Raw genomic sequence first — 17,190 nt, forward strand, 5'->3', positions numbered from 1 at the left:
AGAAGATTTACAAAAGCAGGTGTATTCAACATACCATAACTTTGGACATGTCCAGGAACAAGTGCATTTGCACTGCTATAAGTGGTCAAATCAAGTTAGAAGTAATGCCATTATCTACAGAATTTATTTCTACTCAAAAACAGGGAATGAATGAATTTGCATTTTTGTGATATAGCATTATTTGGAGGTCATTCTTAATAAAAATACATCATATTAATTTGAAGAATTATACATCCAAAATAAATCAGTGGTAAAAAAGCACCATTGATTTGTGAAAACATGCTATAAAAACAGTACTCTCTTTATTTGCTTTGAAATATGGAAAGTTCATCTCCAATTAGTATCCTCTAAAATAATTCAGTTTTGTAACACTTGCAGAAAATTTGAGGACTATGTAAATGATTCAAAATTCACACTGACACAGAACAGAGGCATGAAAAATTAATAATACATAAATGAAATAAATAAAGGTGGTTACCTTTAACTGTCTTTTTCTTCTTCTTTGTTTTTGACTTTGGCTTTGATTGGAACACAATGCTATCCGAATAACCACCGTCAATGTTCTCAAAAGTGTCCTGGGAAGTCTTTGATGCATAAGATTGTCTCTTGCTTAGATTCTCAATGACCTTTGCTGATTGGTCCTCTTCAGGGTCCTCAGTGATTACAATAGAAACCCTATCAGCAGCAATGTGTTTTCTCCCTTTCAGAGCAGTTACTTCAATAGCACTGTTAAAGGATTCTTTAGGATCATCACTGGTAACTGCTAAATTCTCATCCTCTGCTGACGTTGTGTCTTCCTTGCTAGGTTCATCCGCTTCAGTCTGGCTGACACCATTAGCACTTGCTTCTTTCACATGAGAGTTTGATCTACTCCTAACTTCAACTTCATGTCCACTGAAGGAGTTGGCAGGACTTCTGAACGGAGCAGTAGGAGATGATGGGGATCGCTCACCACTCATGTTGCTTGAGTTTATGACAGAGACCATCAATCGTTCTGACAGCATGGCTTCAGGGGTCCCAGGATCGGAGCTCTGCTGCTCACCATCGTTGATAGATGATCTATCACTCTTAATGCTAACAGTGTCTTCAGACTTCTCAGGGATGGGAAGATTCAACTTAAACGAACGCTCAATATTCCTCTCCATTTTATTCTTGGTTTCAGCAGCTTTGTCGGCCAGGTCATCTGCTGCTTTGCTGAGAAAACCTCGCATGGAACTGAACTTGTTCTTTAATCTAGTAGAGGTCATCCTATCTGAGGACACTGTGGCACTAGGAATCAAGGTCATCTGGGAAGAGTTACCAGTAACTGTCAGCTTGGTGATTTGGATTTTACCAAAATCCTTTTCTGATTTAGATGGTTCTACAAAAAGGAAAATATAGAAAGATATTAATTAATTAGCCTAATCAATAAGTCAATGTATTGTGAAACATCAATATAATCATATCTAGTACAAATTTACTTAACAAACAAGAGCAATCGGCTGTGATATTCAACATCTAAAATAAAAGCAAATGCATACCAAATTAATAATCATACACAAAATATCTGAACAAACTGATGGTGTTGTCTTAGTTTGCAATCCCTTGTAAACAATTGTGTTTATTTTGCTCAACATTTCAGCTGAAAGTACTAAGATTAAAGATCCATTATTAGTCAATCTTTTTGATTGACTTACCTCTGGTTAGAGTCATTTCAGGAGCAGTAGCAATGCGGACCAGGCATCGCTCACATCCCTTCCTCAAGGCAAAGATTTCATGTCTGGTCACAGCAACCGACACCAAGTTTCCAAGCTCACCAAAATTACTCCCGACAACCAGGGCACCCTCTGGTCCAAAGGGCTGTAGGATAACAATAGCTGAGAGAGACCAGCTCACCAGAAGGCCATCACTGAATGGAAGGAGGACGCCAAGCTGAAGATCAGTAGGTGGTGGGATTATTTCTGGTGGGGTATCTGGAAGCAGTTGAATCAATGGATGCTCCTTGCTGATGAGGTCTTTGAACATGATGGTTTCCAGGACAGTACCTTCAGTATTGGTGTGCCAGAGTCTCCAGCCAGGTCTAGAGACATAGGTGGTAGCATCGCTGGGTTTGCACAGGCCTGGAACAAAGTGGGCACCATAGCTTCCAGTACTGCAAGATAAATAAAAGGAAATACTATGTTTGTCTTATATTAGATATTTTATATAGCAAATTAATGCACATAATATTCTGAGTTAGGGCACCATGTCAAAAGTACAAGAAGAAATCATGCAATACCAATCCTCACATTACATAGAGAAAATGGGGAATGGTGGAGAGCTGCAATGAAAATACATATAGGCCTGAATTCACAAAGATGGTTTTGAAAAACCATGGTTGAATCCATGGTTTTATGCAGATTTCCTGTATAAATTACGCTTAATTTAGCGCGTATCGGGCACGTGTATAAAAAATTCCAATGCTGATACACGCTTTTGTCAGTGCGCCAAATAGATACCTGTTACCACGGTTAGATACGCTATTTTATTCATGAGTCCACTGTTTGAAGAGTTGACTCATTAATTCAAAACAGTGGACTCATGAATAAAATAGTGTGGATAACCACGGCAACAGGTGTCAATATGGCGCACTGTGACAAAAGCGCGCATCAGCATTGGACATTTTTTATATTTACCGGTACGCGGTAAAATAAGCATGATTTATACAGGAAATCTGCATAAACCATGGACTCAACCGTCGGTTTTCGAGACCACCCTTGTGGATTTGGGCCATAGTGTTTTCATCATGGGCATCCTGCTAGACAAGTTGCCTAATCACAGCTAAACAGCAACACCAAAAGTAAGATTTGCATGTTTAAGCAAGATGTACTTCCATAAACAAATTGGAAAAATAAATCTATGAATGCTTCCATTTAAAGCACACCCTAGCCAGATGCGCTACTTCACCTAAATTTAACTTTTCGAGAAATATAACATATAGAGGTACAATGTACATGAAAATGAATGATCAGCAAATAAGACTTTTTTTAATTTGCAAAGCTTTCACGGTAATAATGACATGGAGAGAGATATTGGTACAAAGAAAAAGTAGATTAAATTTAAAGGTCAAGTCCACCCCAGAAAAATGTTGATTTGAATCAATAGAGAAAAATCAGACAAGCACAATGCTGAAAATTTCATCAAAATCGGATGTAAAATAAGAAAGTTATGACATTTCAAAGTTTCGCTTATTTTCAACAAAATAGTTATATGAACGAGCCAGTTACATCCAAATGAGAGAGTCGATGATGTCACTCACTCACTATTTCTTTTGTTTTTTATTGTTTGAATTATACAATATTTCAATTTTTACGAATTTGACGATTAGGACCTCCTTGCCTGAAGCACAAAATGTTAAAATAATGGAATTCCATGTGTTCAGGGAGGAATGAAACTTCATTTCACATGACAATGACGAGAAAATAAAAATATTTCGTATTTCATATAATAAATTACAAAAGAAATAGTGAGTGAGTGACATCATTGACTCTCTCATTTGGATGTAACTGGCTCGTTCATATAACTATTTTGTTGAAAATAAGCGAAATTTAAAAATGCCATAACTTTCTTATTTTACATCCGATTTTGATGAAATTTTCAGTGTTATGCTTGTTGAATTTTTCTCTTTTTATTCAAATCAAGTTTCTGTTGGGGTGGACTTGTCCTTTAAAATGATTATATGTTGTCATCACAAAAATGTCAGAATTACACAACACAACCACACTCCATCCAAGGACCCATTTCTTATCAAGATACTGAAACTAAGCATGGCATGAACTGCGTTTTAATTGCAAATAGAGTGAAGGAGCGCATTTCCTGTTTATCATATTTCAAAAATTAAAGCCGATCTATTAAGATTTGGTAAATATTCCATAATGTGATTTTTACAATTATTATTAAAATCCTACAAAAGAAATTTGTAGTGACTCATAATCAATTATTAGTTGATTCTTTGAATGTTACATGAAGATATTTAGCACCATCTCTTGGTTAATACTTTTATTTCTACAGTACCTCTATAAAGGCATTTTGAATGCTTTTCTTACAAATTTAGTGATTGAATTTATGAAGCCGTTATAAGGTTTAATATGTCATTTAATTTTCAGCTCATTCTATGCTTAAGGGTTTTTATTTTTATCAAAATCAGGGGATTTACCCAAACTTAAGAGGGGCTTTAAGTTTAAGGAAACAAATGTGCAGCAAAACATTGCTATGGCCATTAGGAAATATGTGATCAATTTCACATGATTTCAGATACATGTATATAGTACTGACAGTCATATTGATAATCCTGAATTTAGTGAAATCCTTGGATTAAATCAGGAAATTACATTATCTGTCAGAATTTGTATAAACAATGTATGTTTATATAGAAAACCCTTGTTCTGTCAAATGGTTTGATTACATACCTAATAATTATCTTACTGTGATTGAAAACCACAATGTTATGAATGTAAGCAGAAAATTGTTGGAGTGACAAGTTCAAGTGTTAGAACAGGTGATTCAAATCAAACTTATCTATCTCAAGTCAAATTTGATTTGAATCTATTATAACAGGTCAGACCCAGTATGGTAAGGTCCATCAAGTCTGCGCAATCCCTTTTGTCAGTGTGCGCGCGTATCTGCGCAATTATAGAAAAAGATACGCAACTAATATAAACTTGACACCTAGTACCTGCAATACATGGACAGATATTCATTTAAAATTCTGACTCAGAATGTTAGATAAAAGATAAATTTTGGGCATTTCATGTGACAGCATCGAAATGTAGCCCTTCTCACCAAAATCACTGAATCAAGTGTAAAGTGAGTGGTTGCGCAGACATGGGGCACCATTTTTTTTTCAATCTGAAAATGACTAGCCAAGATTTTCCAAGAAAATCATATAATATTTCTTTCAAATTTTTATGAGATTTTTGGCACACTTACTCATAACAATGTAAGGAATATATCAAGTAAATTTTTTGTGAATTAAACAGAAATTCATGTATGTTAAATCTTAAGTGAAATAGTTACATGTCTCGTCATATATTACACATCAAAGGAAGTCAAGGCAATTCACAAACAAGCAAGCAAACTATTACAAATATTTCTAACAGATTCACTCATGTGTGGAATTGACTAATGGCATTACATTGCTGTAATGTAATCTTTTTTATCAGCAGTTTTAAACATGATGTCTGGTCTTTCTTGCATTGGAGACAAATGAAGAGAGTACAGAAGAGGCATGAGATAAATATTTCATAAATTTGAAGGAACGATATATATATATAAAAATAATAAAACATTTGAGCATTGATATATATCAACAATGAAGGACACATATATCTTTTGCAAAGTCTAGAACTGATTATAAATGCAGTAGTTGAACAAAAATTAATGCCATGCTAGTTACATGTATATTGGGAAATTTTGTAAATGATGATTCAGTTTCACAAATAAATAAATACTTAAACTTTGTCATATAAGAAGATAAAAGTGATGCAATATTAAATTGCAATATTAAATTGTTTTTACTGTTGCTATTTACTATTTAAAATAAATGTCCATTTCCGAAATGTTGGTTACATAGAATGAGGCAAAGTTTCTGTATAAGACTAAAAGATCTATTCATGAAGTTGAAACATTTTTATGGAATAAGTCGATTTATCTACATACAAATTTGTATTAAAATTAGATTGTTTTTGTTGTATTCACAAATTGTAATTTGAGTTTTATTTCATTTGTAAATTTTAACAGTATAATTTGGTAGATGTTTGTAATAGTGGAATTGTAAACATGTGACCTGCCACCTCTAAAGCAACAATAAGTCACCAGGGAAGGTTCCCTGTGATTGGCTAAAATAGTATCTTGGTCTTCAAAAAGTTTAACTTAAAAAATTAGCTTTCTGAATGAATAATTTTTCTTCTTTATACTGTCAACATTGTAAAGTTAAATAAAAGACCAGGTGCAAGAGTTTCTTTGAGACCATATTTTGGGGGGACTAAGTTGAAGTTTCACAGAGATTGCATAGTGTGCTTATCTCATGTCTGATCAAACCCTACTTGAACATCAAAACTTGTGCTTTTTCAGGCTCAATGGAAAGCTTAAAATTCACTTTTGGCAACTTATTGTTTGTTTTGGTGTGGCTGGTCACAAATGATAATACAATGAGCCATAATGTATATTTAAGCACATTAACGAACAGCAAAATTAACACATTTGATATTTTGATAATTATTCCACCATAACGCAACATACCTGATCCAATGAAAACTCATCCTTGACAATGCTTCTGATACTTTCCTAAATATGTCGTGTTCATGAGTAGGTAAATTAGACTGAGCTACTTATTCTACTTATTCCAGATGTAATTACTATGCAAATTTTCACAAATACATGTCAACTTTGGAATAATGTGACAAGTGCAAAATCATAATAGCCAACTTTTCAAACAAATAGTACATCTGCAGAAGTGTAGTTACAGATACAGACTCAAAGAATATAAACAAGTACCGGACATGGTATGCCATTAGGTATTAATATTTTCATCTAAATGACGGGAAGCACACTTTTTGTGGTACTTATGATAGACAGTTCCACAGTGTGTGTGTATTATCACCATCATAACTGGAAAAACATCTTTGTTGAACCATATTTGGAAAGGGCCAAAGTAATGGTTTAATTGATTTTCATCAAGATTCAAGAAGAAATTATACTTCACTTTTGTCCGGGGGGGGGGGGGGGTCAAGACCACCCTTTTAAGGTATTATTTGGAACATTCCTGATATATTTTCTTGGTGATGTTTAACCCTAAAAAGACTGGGGGGGCTGATTCAGCCCCCCCTCAACATTTTTCGCGATAAATCTGCTGCGCAAAATTTTTTGACCGCGTCGCTCGCTGACTTTTTACTTTCAAGTCTCGCGCAACTTTTGAGACCAAAATTGTGACCTCCGGGTACGCGGTTCGGAAATTACGCAACATTTTGTAAGTGCATGCAGACCCAAAATTACTCAAAAACGTGAATTTGTGTACAAATCCAATGCAAATAGTGTTTTTAGCCAAAATTCATAAATGTATCATTATTTTTCCTTTTACTGCTTAAAATCAATTAATTTAATTTTTTTATGGTTAAAATGAAGTCCCCGACAATTTCCATTGAAAAAACAATATAAGACAAAAAGTCGAAAACCAAAAAAATACATAAGAAATTTAGAAAACAATAGAATACATTAGAAAATAAATGTGATGTTGAATTTTTAAAAAAATAAATTTGATCAGGTGCCTATCTAGAGTATGTGAAACAAAAATCAGCATTTCAGGGGCATTATTTATAAATTAGAATGATTTTACCCATAAATTAGCATAATTAATGAAACATGAGATTTTTTGCAGAATATGATGTTATAGTTTTGTAGATAATGCCATGGGTAACGCGTGTGCCAATTTTCGTCTCGATCGCACGATCGACGGCCGAGATCATAAGGGGGGCTGAATCAGCCCCCCCCCAGTCTTCTTAGGCGTCGAAATAGCCCAGTCTATTTAGGGTTTAAAAAAGGTGAAATTATCTCCCTAAACACTAATGATCTTCTTGCGACATGTAGTGTGATTGCATTATAATGACATTGGTTATGACATCAAACTGTACTTACGACTTCCTAGGTTTCTGTCCAACCTGTACTATCTTATTATCTTCCTCTGGTGTACAGATAATAGTTCGTGCGGTTGTTGAAACAAGAAGTTTTTTGTGAGCATAGCTGAGCTGTACCACTGCTTCCTCTTCTGTTACCACGCATGACGCTTGGCATTGATTCTAGGAAATAGACAAGGACTGTATATGATCATCACAAACAATACACGAATTAACTTCAAAGTACCATTGGAAAAAATATGTATGTGAAAACTTTTTTAATGATAAATTTTATACCATTGATAATAAGGTAAATGTGAAAACGTCTTAATTAAAATAATAAATTAAAAATAATTCCTGTGACAACAACAACTACTGATAATCTTCATATTTGAAGGTCATTCGAAGTAAATCTAAATCCCTTTATGCTGCAGGTTAATCATAATATATTATATTCTAGAACACAAAATAAAGACACATTAAACAAATGATTGTTCAACATAATTTACAAATCTTTCTAGAAGTTGAATGCAAATTATCTGAAATTCATTGTGATAGGGCTTCTACTTTATATTCTAGGATTTACATGGTACCAATAATATTCAGAGCCACCCGCGGCAAAATTCTACTCACAATGTCCATGGAATCAAAAGTGACCACACAAAAATTATCAGAGACAATTCTTGTTAGGATGTCTCTTGGTTGCAAAGCAGTTTCAATCAAATTCTTTTTTAAAAAATTGAAAATGAATGAAAATCGTTCAAAATGCACTGCCACAAATTTATCTGGTAACTTGGGACAAAAACTAAAAAGAGAAATTATGTAATTCAAAGGCAGGAATTTTGTAGTGGCATATATGAAGACAACAAACATTGGTGAGCATGTGTGAATAGTTACCTCATAGAAATCTAGAGTTGTCTGTATGACTCTACCCTGATTGTCTCCAGTGAATAATTTCATACCATTACTACTCCATTCAATACATGTTACTGGCTTGGTGTCATGTAAGTTCTCTATTACAAACTTCTTAGCCTGGAAGAAGGAAAATCATTCAGAGATTATATTGATTGATAGTTATTATGAGAGAACAGAATAAAGTACAATATATAAATACATGACATATCAATAACAAGGAGAGAGAGACAGAATGAGAAACAACAGTCTAGAAAATCTTGACTTGAAAAGGGGAAATTGTGTTAGAAAAGAGAGAAAAAATGAGAAAATAGGACAAAGGGAATAAAGAATCAAGACACTATGTTAGAAAAGAGAGAAAAAATGAGAAAATAGGACAAAGGGAATAAAGAATCAAGACACTATGAAAGACTGTAATTCACACAATGTGAAATATATCAAACTTCAAATAAATGTGCAACAGGGATAGAGAGGGAAGAGTGCAATAGTTAGGAGCGCCTCTGGCAGTCTTGCCTGCATTATGTGATTCGATATAACCAGTAGCGTATGCAGGATTTTTGAAAGGGGGGGTTCATGCTGAATGAAAAAATGACAAGCACCACCCCCCCCCAAAAAAAAAGTCTTCACCAAAAAGTGGAGGTCATTTCGTACCCCAAAAATTGGACAAGCAAAAAAAAAGGGGGTACCCAAAAAAATGAAGGGGGGGGGGTTGAACCCCCATAACCCCCGCCCCCTTTGTACGCAACTGGATACCAGATTGATGCTGATTTTGAAAACAGCTATTGAATAATTATTCACAAAAGAAAACATTCATATTAATAAAATACTACTGTATGTCCATTGACCCTTATGTCTATTTTTCATGAACTACATGTAGATAATAATAATAATAATAGCTGGATTTATAAAGTGCTTTTTGCCTGAGGATACAAAGCACTGCTATTATTACCCTGGCTTTAGCTCGAGCTGCTATCACCGGCGCTCAGTGCCGTAAGGAAATAATCCTACCGGGTACCCATTCACCTCACCTGGGTCGAGTGCAGCACAAAGTGGATAAATTTCTTGCTGAAGGAAAACACGCCATGGCTAGGATTAGAACCCACGTCCATCTGTTTTAAAGGCGAGAGTCAGAACCACTAGATCCATAAACTGTCTAAGTTATGCCAATTCAACAAATACCCCCAACATGGCCAAAGTTCATTGACCTTAAATGACCTTTGATCTTGGCCATGTGACCTGAAATGCGCACAGGATATTCAGGGATATATGGTTGCTCTTTTGTCCAATTTTCATGAACTAGATCCATAAAGTTTTAAAGTTTTGATGACAATTCCACAAATACCCCAAACATTACCAAAATCCATTGACCCGAAGTGACCTTTGACCTTGTTCATGTGACCGGAAACTCACAAAGGATGTTCAGGGATACATGTACATGATTGATGTCAAAGTTTCATGACCTAGATAAAAAAATACCCCCACATGGCCAAAGTTTGCTGATCTTAAGTGACCTTCAACATGTGACCTGAAACTCAGGCAGGATGTTCAGTAATATTTGATTACTCTTATGGCCAAGTTACTATTTAAGTTATGATGACATTTCAAAAACTTAACCTTGGTTAAGATTTCAATGTTGACGATGTTGGCACCTACATGTATAGTCTCGCTCTGCTATACAGGCACGACAAAATGAAATTAGAATCAAAAGTAGGAAGTATTAGCAATTATATCACTTTTAGTATCACATGGTTCAAATCAATGTGATACAAAACAGTCAGATTGACATTGTGATCTAAACATCACACATACAGGTGAAGGATTATGAGACAAAGATAAAAATATTTCAAAAAAAATTCATACAAAAAAAATTGTATAAAATCATGGAATGAACACTGTTTACATACAACATGTTGCATGTTTACACACAGCATGTTAATGTACTGTATGTAACCGTAAAAGTAATTATAGTTTTTGCAATTTCCCCATCATCAAAGCATCATAGAAACCTGATTATTCTGATATTAAGAAAAGGGTCATGCCAGATAGCACTATCTCCTTTCCAGAAAATAGCTAGATAAAATTTACAATAGACTAAATTAGACATTGGACTTTTGCCCCTCCTGAATAACATTTCTCCAATACATAAGAGTTCTCGCATAAAGGTTGTGAAATGAGAGACTGAAACACAAGTACACCGATAATTATCAGCATAGTCAGGCATGTGAATTCTAAGCTTGTTTTGCTTTATATTTCTCAGCAACTACTCATTTTCTACCAGAATAAATTTGCTTCTTTTTTAATTTATAAACATGTAAGCAAATACTTGGGCAGACAATTTATCAGATTTGGATCAAACCCATTACGTGATTGCTACCAAATGTTTGACATTTAAAGTCAGAATGAACTTTAATTCAAATCATTGCTATCTTATCATACTACAGGTGTGATTGCTCAGAATATACTTCTACCAAATTGGGTGAAGGGTACATGTACATGTAGGTTTGGGGAATCACACAAACACTCTGGCATCTACTGAATGCAATCATACCTGTACCAAAGTATGTACAAGTATTACAGCTCATAGCATTCTTTTTCACCTCTTTAGTTTCCTCTTTACAGTTATGACTTCATCAGGAAAGGGACTTTGGACTTTCTATACCACTTCTCAGGTATTAATAGTCTCACATGATCGTAAGCTTACTACATGTACATGTAATACATGATCTTATACACTGTTATCTCTATAAGTTATAGATATTGCAAAGGTTCAGCTTTTTATCAATCTTCATTTGTTAACTTTATTCATGACATTTTATTACTTCATTGAACATGTTCTTAGATAGTGTGTAATCCAAATGACATTGAGCAACATGTGAGATGCATCTTAAATGATTGAAAATTCAATTCACTCATAAATCCTAAATAAAATTCAATAAAGCCAATGACAAAAGCTACATTCAACATATTTTCAAATTAAAAAACAAAACAAAAACCTTTTACAAAAGTGAACATTTTGCCTACCAAACTGAAAATGTATTCAGAAAACGTACCAGGTAATGGGCAAAATATTTTTTTTAAACAATAGTATCAGGTTCATGAAATATTTCTTTCATTTCAGAGTAGTAAAATGTCCAATACTCTTAGTGATCCGATTTACTTACTCTTCTTTCCTTTATACATGTAAGAGCTTCAAACTATTTCAGTAAACATGCTTCCAGATATTCTACAACATGAAAGTTACACTCTATATACATACACTGTACATATATAAACCTGAATCTTAATGTAATCTTAGGCAGTTTATCTTGAAAGTTTCCACCTCTGCAAATTTCCATGGCTGCTCATGATGGTAGAGAATGACGTAATCTGTGCAGCTGCATTGGTAAATTTCACTGAATTCATATATTTTTATTTTATATGAATTAATTATGCTAATTTATTCATGAAATCACACTTTTTGCTCTGATTTACTAAATAAAGCTCCTAGAATGCTATTTTTTGGTGAAAATATTCTTTAAAGCATTCCTAACAATTGTGAATGAAAAAAATTCTGGTACCAAGACCAATTTCTTATGTATATTATTTTTTTATTTTTTATTATGTATTTCTTTGTTTTTTACTGTTTGTTTTTTTTATTGTTTTTTTCAATGGAAATCGTTCAGACCTACATGTAATTCTGATCATAAACAAGGCAAAATGAATTAAGTTTAATCAGTAAAAGTAGAAATAATGATACATTTATAAATTTTGGCTAAATACACAACTTGCATTGGATTTGTACATGAAATCGCGTTTATGAGCAATTTTGAGTCTGACATGCACTTACATACATAATAATGCGTTATGTCGTAACCGCGTACCAGGGCGTCACGAATTTGGTCTCAAAATTTGCGCGAGACTTGAAAGTAAAAAGTCTGTGAGTGGTGAGGTCAAAATATTTTGCGCAGCAGATATATCGTGAAAATTGTCGAGGGGGGGCCATAATGGCCCCCCCCCCGGGAGAATTGGGGTTAATACAGAGCATGTGCTGTAGATCCAGAGGATAAGGTGGGTGGGGTCATATTTACCTGTACAGAGTGCCCATGAGATCTTGATGGAAGAAGAAATATCTCAACATGTCCATTAGAAGTACCTACAGCCAACTGATGATCCAAGCATGTCAAAAGCTTTACACTAGTCACATGAGAGTATTTATCCTATAAAGATCAAGACAAGGAAAATACATTTATACAGAAATTCAGAGCCAAGAAAAAATTTAGTTACCAGTCTTACTGTTGTATAGAATTGAGCTGTAATATAACTTCATGATGAATTTTTTGGTTTGTTTTGTTAAAGGTGCCACTGTGCATTCTTGGCTAGGAAAAAACATAACATAGTAACATACAGTATAGAAATGATTATAAAGATACAAGATTTCCTCCCATTCTTACTGTATGTGAATGTCTTACCAAGATGATTCAGTATTACCATCAGTCATTCAATCTCTATCTTTTCAAATTGATCTCAAACCTTGAAATTGATTGAATGATATAGTTGACAAAAACAAAATCTCTCATCTACTTTTTGTATAAAGTATCAAACCACATTATTCTTATGTTATCCAAGCACACCTATCCAATAGTCATTTGTTATATAGCGCTTTTTCTTTTCGGTTTAATACAAAGTCCTTCACACACACTACTCCATGTTTGGGCCACTAAAATAATATTTCAATACCGGTACTTAAAGGACAAGTCCACCCCAACAAAAACTTGATTTGAATAAAAAGAGAAAATTTCAACAAGCATAACACTGAAAATTTCATCAAAATCAGATGTAAAATAAGAAAGTTATGGCATTTTAAATTTTCGCTTCATTTCACAAAACAGTTATATGCACATCTCAGTCGGTATGCAAATGAGGAACTGATGACATCACTCACTCACTATTTCTTTTGTATTTTATTATATGAAATATGAGATATTTTTATAAATCTTGTCATTGTCAGTGGCGGATCCAGAGGGGGGCGCCCCGGGCGCGCGCCCCCCCTATTTTCGCCGGATTTTTTTTTTTTTTTGGATGGTTATATTTACTGGATTGGTACAATGTAGTCAATTTCAAGGGCTAGATCTAGTCAAAACTATATTTTAACTTACGCTCATGGCCTTTGTGTTCGCACAAATGCACCTCTGTCATACTGTATTGCAATATGTAAATTCCGGAATTCCAGGGCGCGCATTGGATATCATTTTTTCCCGAAATTTTGTGTTTTTTGTAACATGCGTTTGTCCGTCTTTATGGCAAATACATGTAAATTGTAAGTAACAGATCGCGGGAGAAAGTGTCAACGATGCGAATGATAATGTCTATCCCCGAGATTATTCTTCACTCAAAGATGAAGCCCTATATCGGGCGCCACGTGCGCAGCATTATCATTCTGCCTTGCATGGTCATGTACGTTTTCACTGTATAGGTCAGACATATTTGCATTTAATGTAAACTAACTTTTACACTTTCTGGTAGATTCAGAGGCATATTATCCAGGGCGCCCCAACTAAGTTTCGCCGAAGCAATCATTCCAACGAATTTATTATCAAGGAGCAAATTTGTATATTCTCAATCACCAGTCGACCCCACTCCGCGTTTGCTGTGTATAGGCAGCTATATGTCAGCGTAAGGAGCGAAGATTTTATGTGACGGGGGGGGGGAGAATAAAAATACTTTCGTGCTGGGGAAAAACGTCCCGAGGACACATTGTGTATTGTTAAAAAGTAGAAATTGTGACATTAACCCCCCCCCCCTTACCCCATTTTTAATGTTTGATAATGGGCAAGTCCAAGAATTCGCGCGCGTTACGTATGGGACATTTCAGAGGCTTCAATGACCTGAAAAATAGTGTTGACTTTGATTAGATTGAATACCCTCATGATGGTAGACATCTAGGAGAAGAATAATCATGGAAAAAATGGTGGCATATGACCTCGACCTTGGCCTTTTATAGAGAAAAGATGGGCCGTTACGTATGGGACGCAGAAAAAAGACAATTTTTAAAACAATTTTTACAAGTTGAGAATTCTCTGAAAGTATTTTATTTGACAACTTGTAACTCAGTGTGATAGAAGTCACAATACTCTAGTATATCTAAGGCAAGTTTCATGTCATAAGCCAAATCCCTTTAATTACAGACTCTAATTAAACAAATTAATGACATGTTACGTATGGGACAGTTACGTATGGGACATTTTGTCCCCATAGAGAATGTACACAATTTCCCCCATAATTAAGAAAATTGAAATAATTTAAAATATGGAAATAACAAAAGAGTTTCTGTCTTTTGAAATGTTCTATTGAGACATATTTGATATGACTGACAAGGAAATTAGCCATTTCCACATTTTTTCCTTGTTTTTCATGGTTTCATGAATTTCTTATGTATTTCTATTGTTTTTTATTTTATTCATATTTTTCCATTTTCACAATTTTTTCGCTTCAATTGTTTTCATTAATCAGTATTCATAACAAATCAGTCTTTAAAAACTAAAGAAAAGGTAAATAATCACTTTTTAGAGCACTCTTGAAATTTGTTTTTCTCCATTCACTTTGTACACAAATCTCCCCATTGACATTGTGTGTAAATGTCCCATACGTAACATGTTGTCCCATACGTAACAATTATTTAATTAACTTTTAATTAAAAAGTAAACTCTATTTTTGAAACTTTTTGGGGTATAACATTTTCATACTTTATAAATTAGAACTTCCCAGAGATGCAACAATACAAGTATTGTATTATGAGAAATAACTTAAAAAAACATCCTCAAAATGTTACGTATGGGACATTCCGCCGGAACCGCCCTTGGACAAGACCTAATTTGCATAATTAATTAGATGACATCACTTCTTTTCCCCCAAAAGTAATAAGATGTTAGGGGGTCCATGTCCAACCTTTGACTAAATCTCACAAGTTTTGTTTTTATTTTCTATGAGTTTTTATAATTGTCCCATACGTAACGTCCATTTTACCAATTATGCAAATTAGGTGCCCCAAATTAGCATAAATATGCATATTATCAAATTTTTCTTAATGAAATTTTAAATTTCAACATATGGGCTTTCTTACCCCACCAAAGATAACTTCTTAAATTAAAGATGAAATTTTGCCTTCTAGGGTGACCTTTTCTTGGACTTGCCCTAATCTATAGGTTTGCTGATTACAATATATCTTTAAAAAAAATTGCAAGCAAAATCGAAAAAAAAATAGTTTTAAAAATATCCCAGAAGAATGCTATTCATGAATCCACTCGGCACTAAAATATAACCTTGCGAACTTTGGGGATTTCACATAATGTATGCGCAAATCGCTGATAGTAAACAATACATAGAGTGCACCAGAAACATCAATACATTGGTCATCGGGCATGGTTCATTGGTTTGTTGGCGCTTAGTACACATTCAGTGGTCCTTCTTCATGTTTTACAAGCGTAAAATCCCCCATTTTCCCAAACCCACGGGCCAATTTGTAAGTCCTAAACATTATTCCTATTCCGTAATCCTAATGCAAAACCATTATCTTGCAACCCAGACCAAAAAAAGTCACAATTTTCTCTAAGATGGTATGAAAAAATGAAATAGAAGTCTGCAGACTAAATAACTATTTACCGCTCCACCATATGAAAAAAAATCATTATCTCTTTTTCAGAAACTAAATTTGTACCAGCGATTACGCAAAAAAAAGAAGATCAACACCACTGAACAGACCTAAACCTAGCTGAAAGCAATCACAACATTGTAATGATGATGAACTAGCAGGGGCGTCGATCCATTTTTCAGATTGGGGGGGCAAAATCATGAATCAATTTTCCAAAGGCGCTCGATCACACACACACACACACACACATATATATATATACATATATATCTCTCCAGCAGATTAATGCGAGCGCGAAGCGCGAGCTGAAATTTTTATATTTCGATCTGAAAAAAAAAGAGTTTAATGGACGTTTTTAATAAAGAACAAGATATATATCCAACAAAAGATTATTGCAAATCGAAGTGGGAGTTCTTTTGAGGTTTAGAACTGAAAACGGGACCATATTTACCTATTTAATCATGGAAATTATGGGTTTTTGTTACAAAAATGATGCGAGCGCGAAGCGCGAGCTGAAATTTTTTGATATTCCAATCTGAAAAGTGGACATTTTGAGCACGATTTTAGACGAAGAACGAGTTGTGTATCTCAATCGCGCTTGCTGATTTCTGTGTAACATTACAATCTTATTTTATTTTTAGCACATGCGGAATTATTGGGGGGGGGGGCAAAATGATATGTTTGCCCCCCCAATATTTTCATTGGTGGGGCGATCGCCCCCCCTGCCCCCCCATAATCGACGCCTCTGTGAACTAGTTAAGTATGCAGTATCTTAACACAATATAATTATGACAAAATGGGAGAATACGGTATTAAATCTAAAGCGGGACATTCTCATAACATTCCTCCAATCGCGCTTACGTGATAATGCATTGTACGGCAAAACTTCCTTGAATTAATTAATCATGCATGTCATAGAAATACATTTGGGTGTGATATTCGTTATTAAATTATTTACTGAAGTATTTCACTTACGAAAAACGTATATAATATGTTGTGGCTATATGCCCACAGAACCTCGAG

The 17,190-nt window shown here is 34.5% G+C and overlaps 1 protein-coding gene across 4 annotated transcripts in view; it reads right to left on the minus strand.

The window, feature by feature from the left end:
* The window catches only part of LOC121419357 (tectonin beta-propeller repeat-containing protein 2-like), a 49,245-nt gene that overhangs the window by 8,864 nt on the left and 23,191 nt on the right, over nt 1–17,190 (minus strand). For all 4 annotated transcript variants that reach the window (XM_041613784.1, XM_041613783.1, XM_041613781.1 and 1 more), the window contains 5 exons: nt 12,608–12,736; nt 8,526–8,660; nt 7,651–7,811; nt 1,677–2,131; nt 479–1,360 (listed from right to left, as the gene is read on the minus strand). In XM_041613784.1, the coding sequence (XP_041469718.1) occupies nt 479–1,360; nt 1,677–2,131; nt 7,651–7,811; nt 8,526–8,660; nt 12,608–12,736 (1,762 nt within the window). The remainder of the gene's footprint in view (nt 1–478; nt 1,361–1,676; nt 2,132–7,650; nt 7,812–8,525; nt 8,661–12,607; nt 12,737–17,190) is intronic.

The sequence above is a fragment of the Lytechinus variegatus genome, chromosome 7 (genome assembly GCF_018143015.1).
Source record: "Lytechinus variegatus isolate NC3 chromosome 7, Lvar_3.0, whole genome shotgun sequence".
NCBI lineage: Eukaryota > Metazoa > Echinodermata > Echinoidea > Temnopleuroida > Toxopneustidae > Lytechinus > Lytechinus variegatus.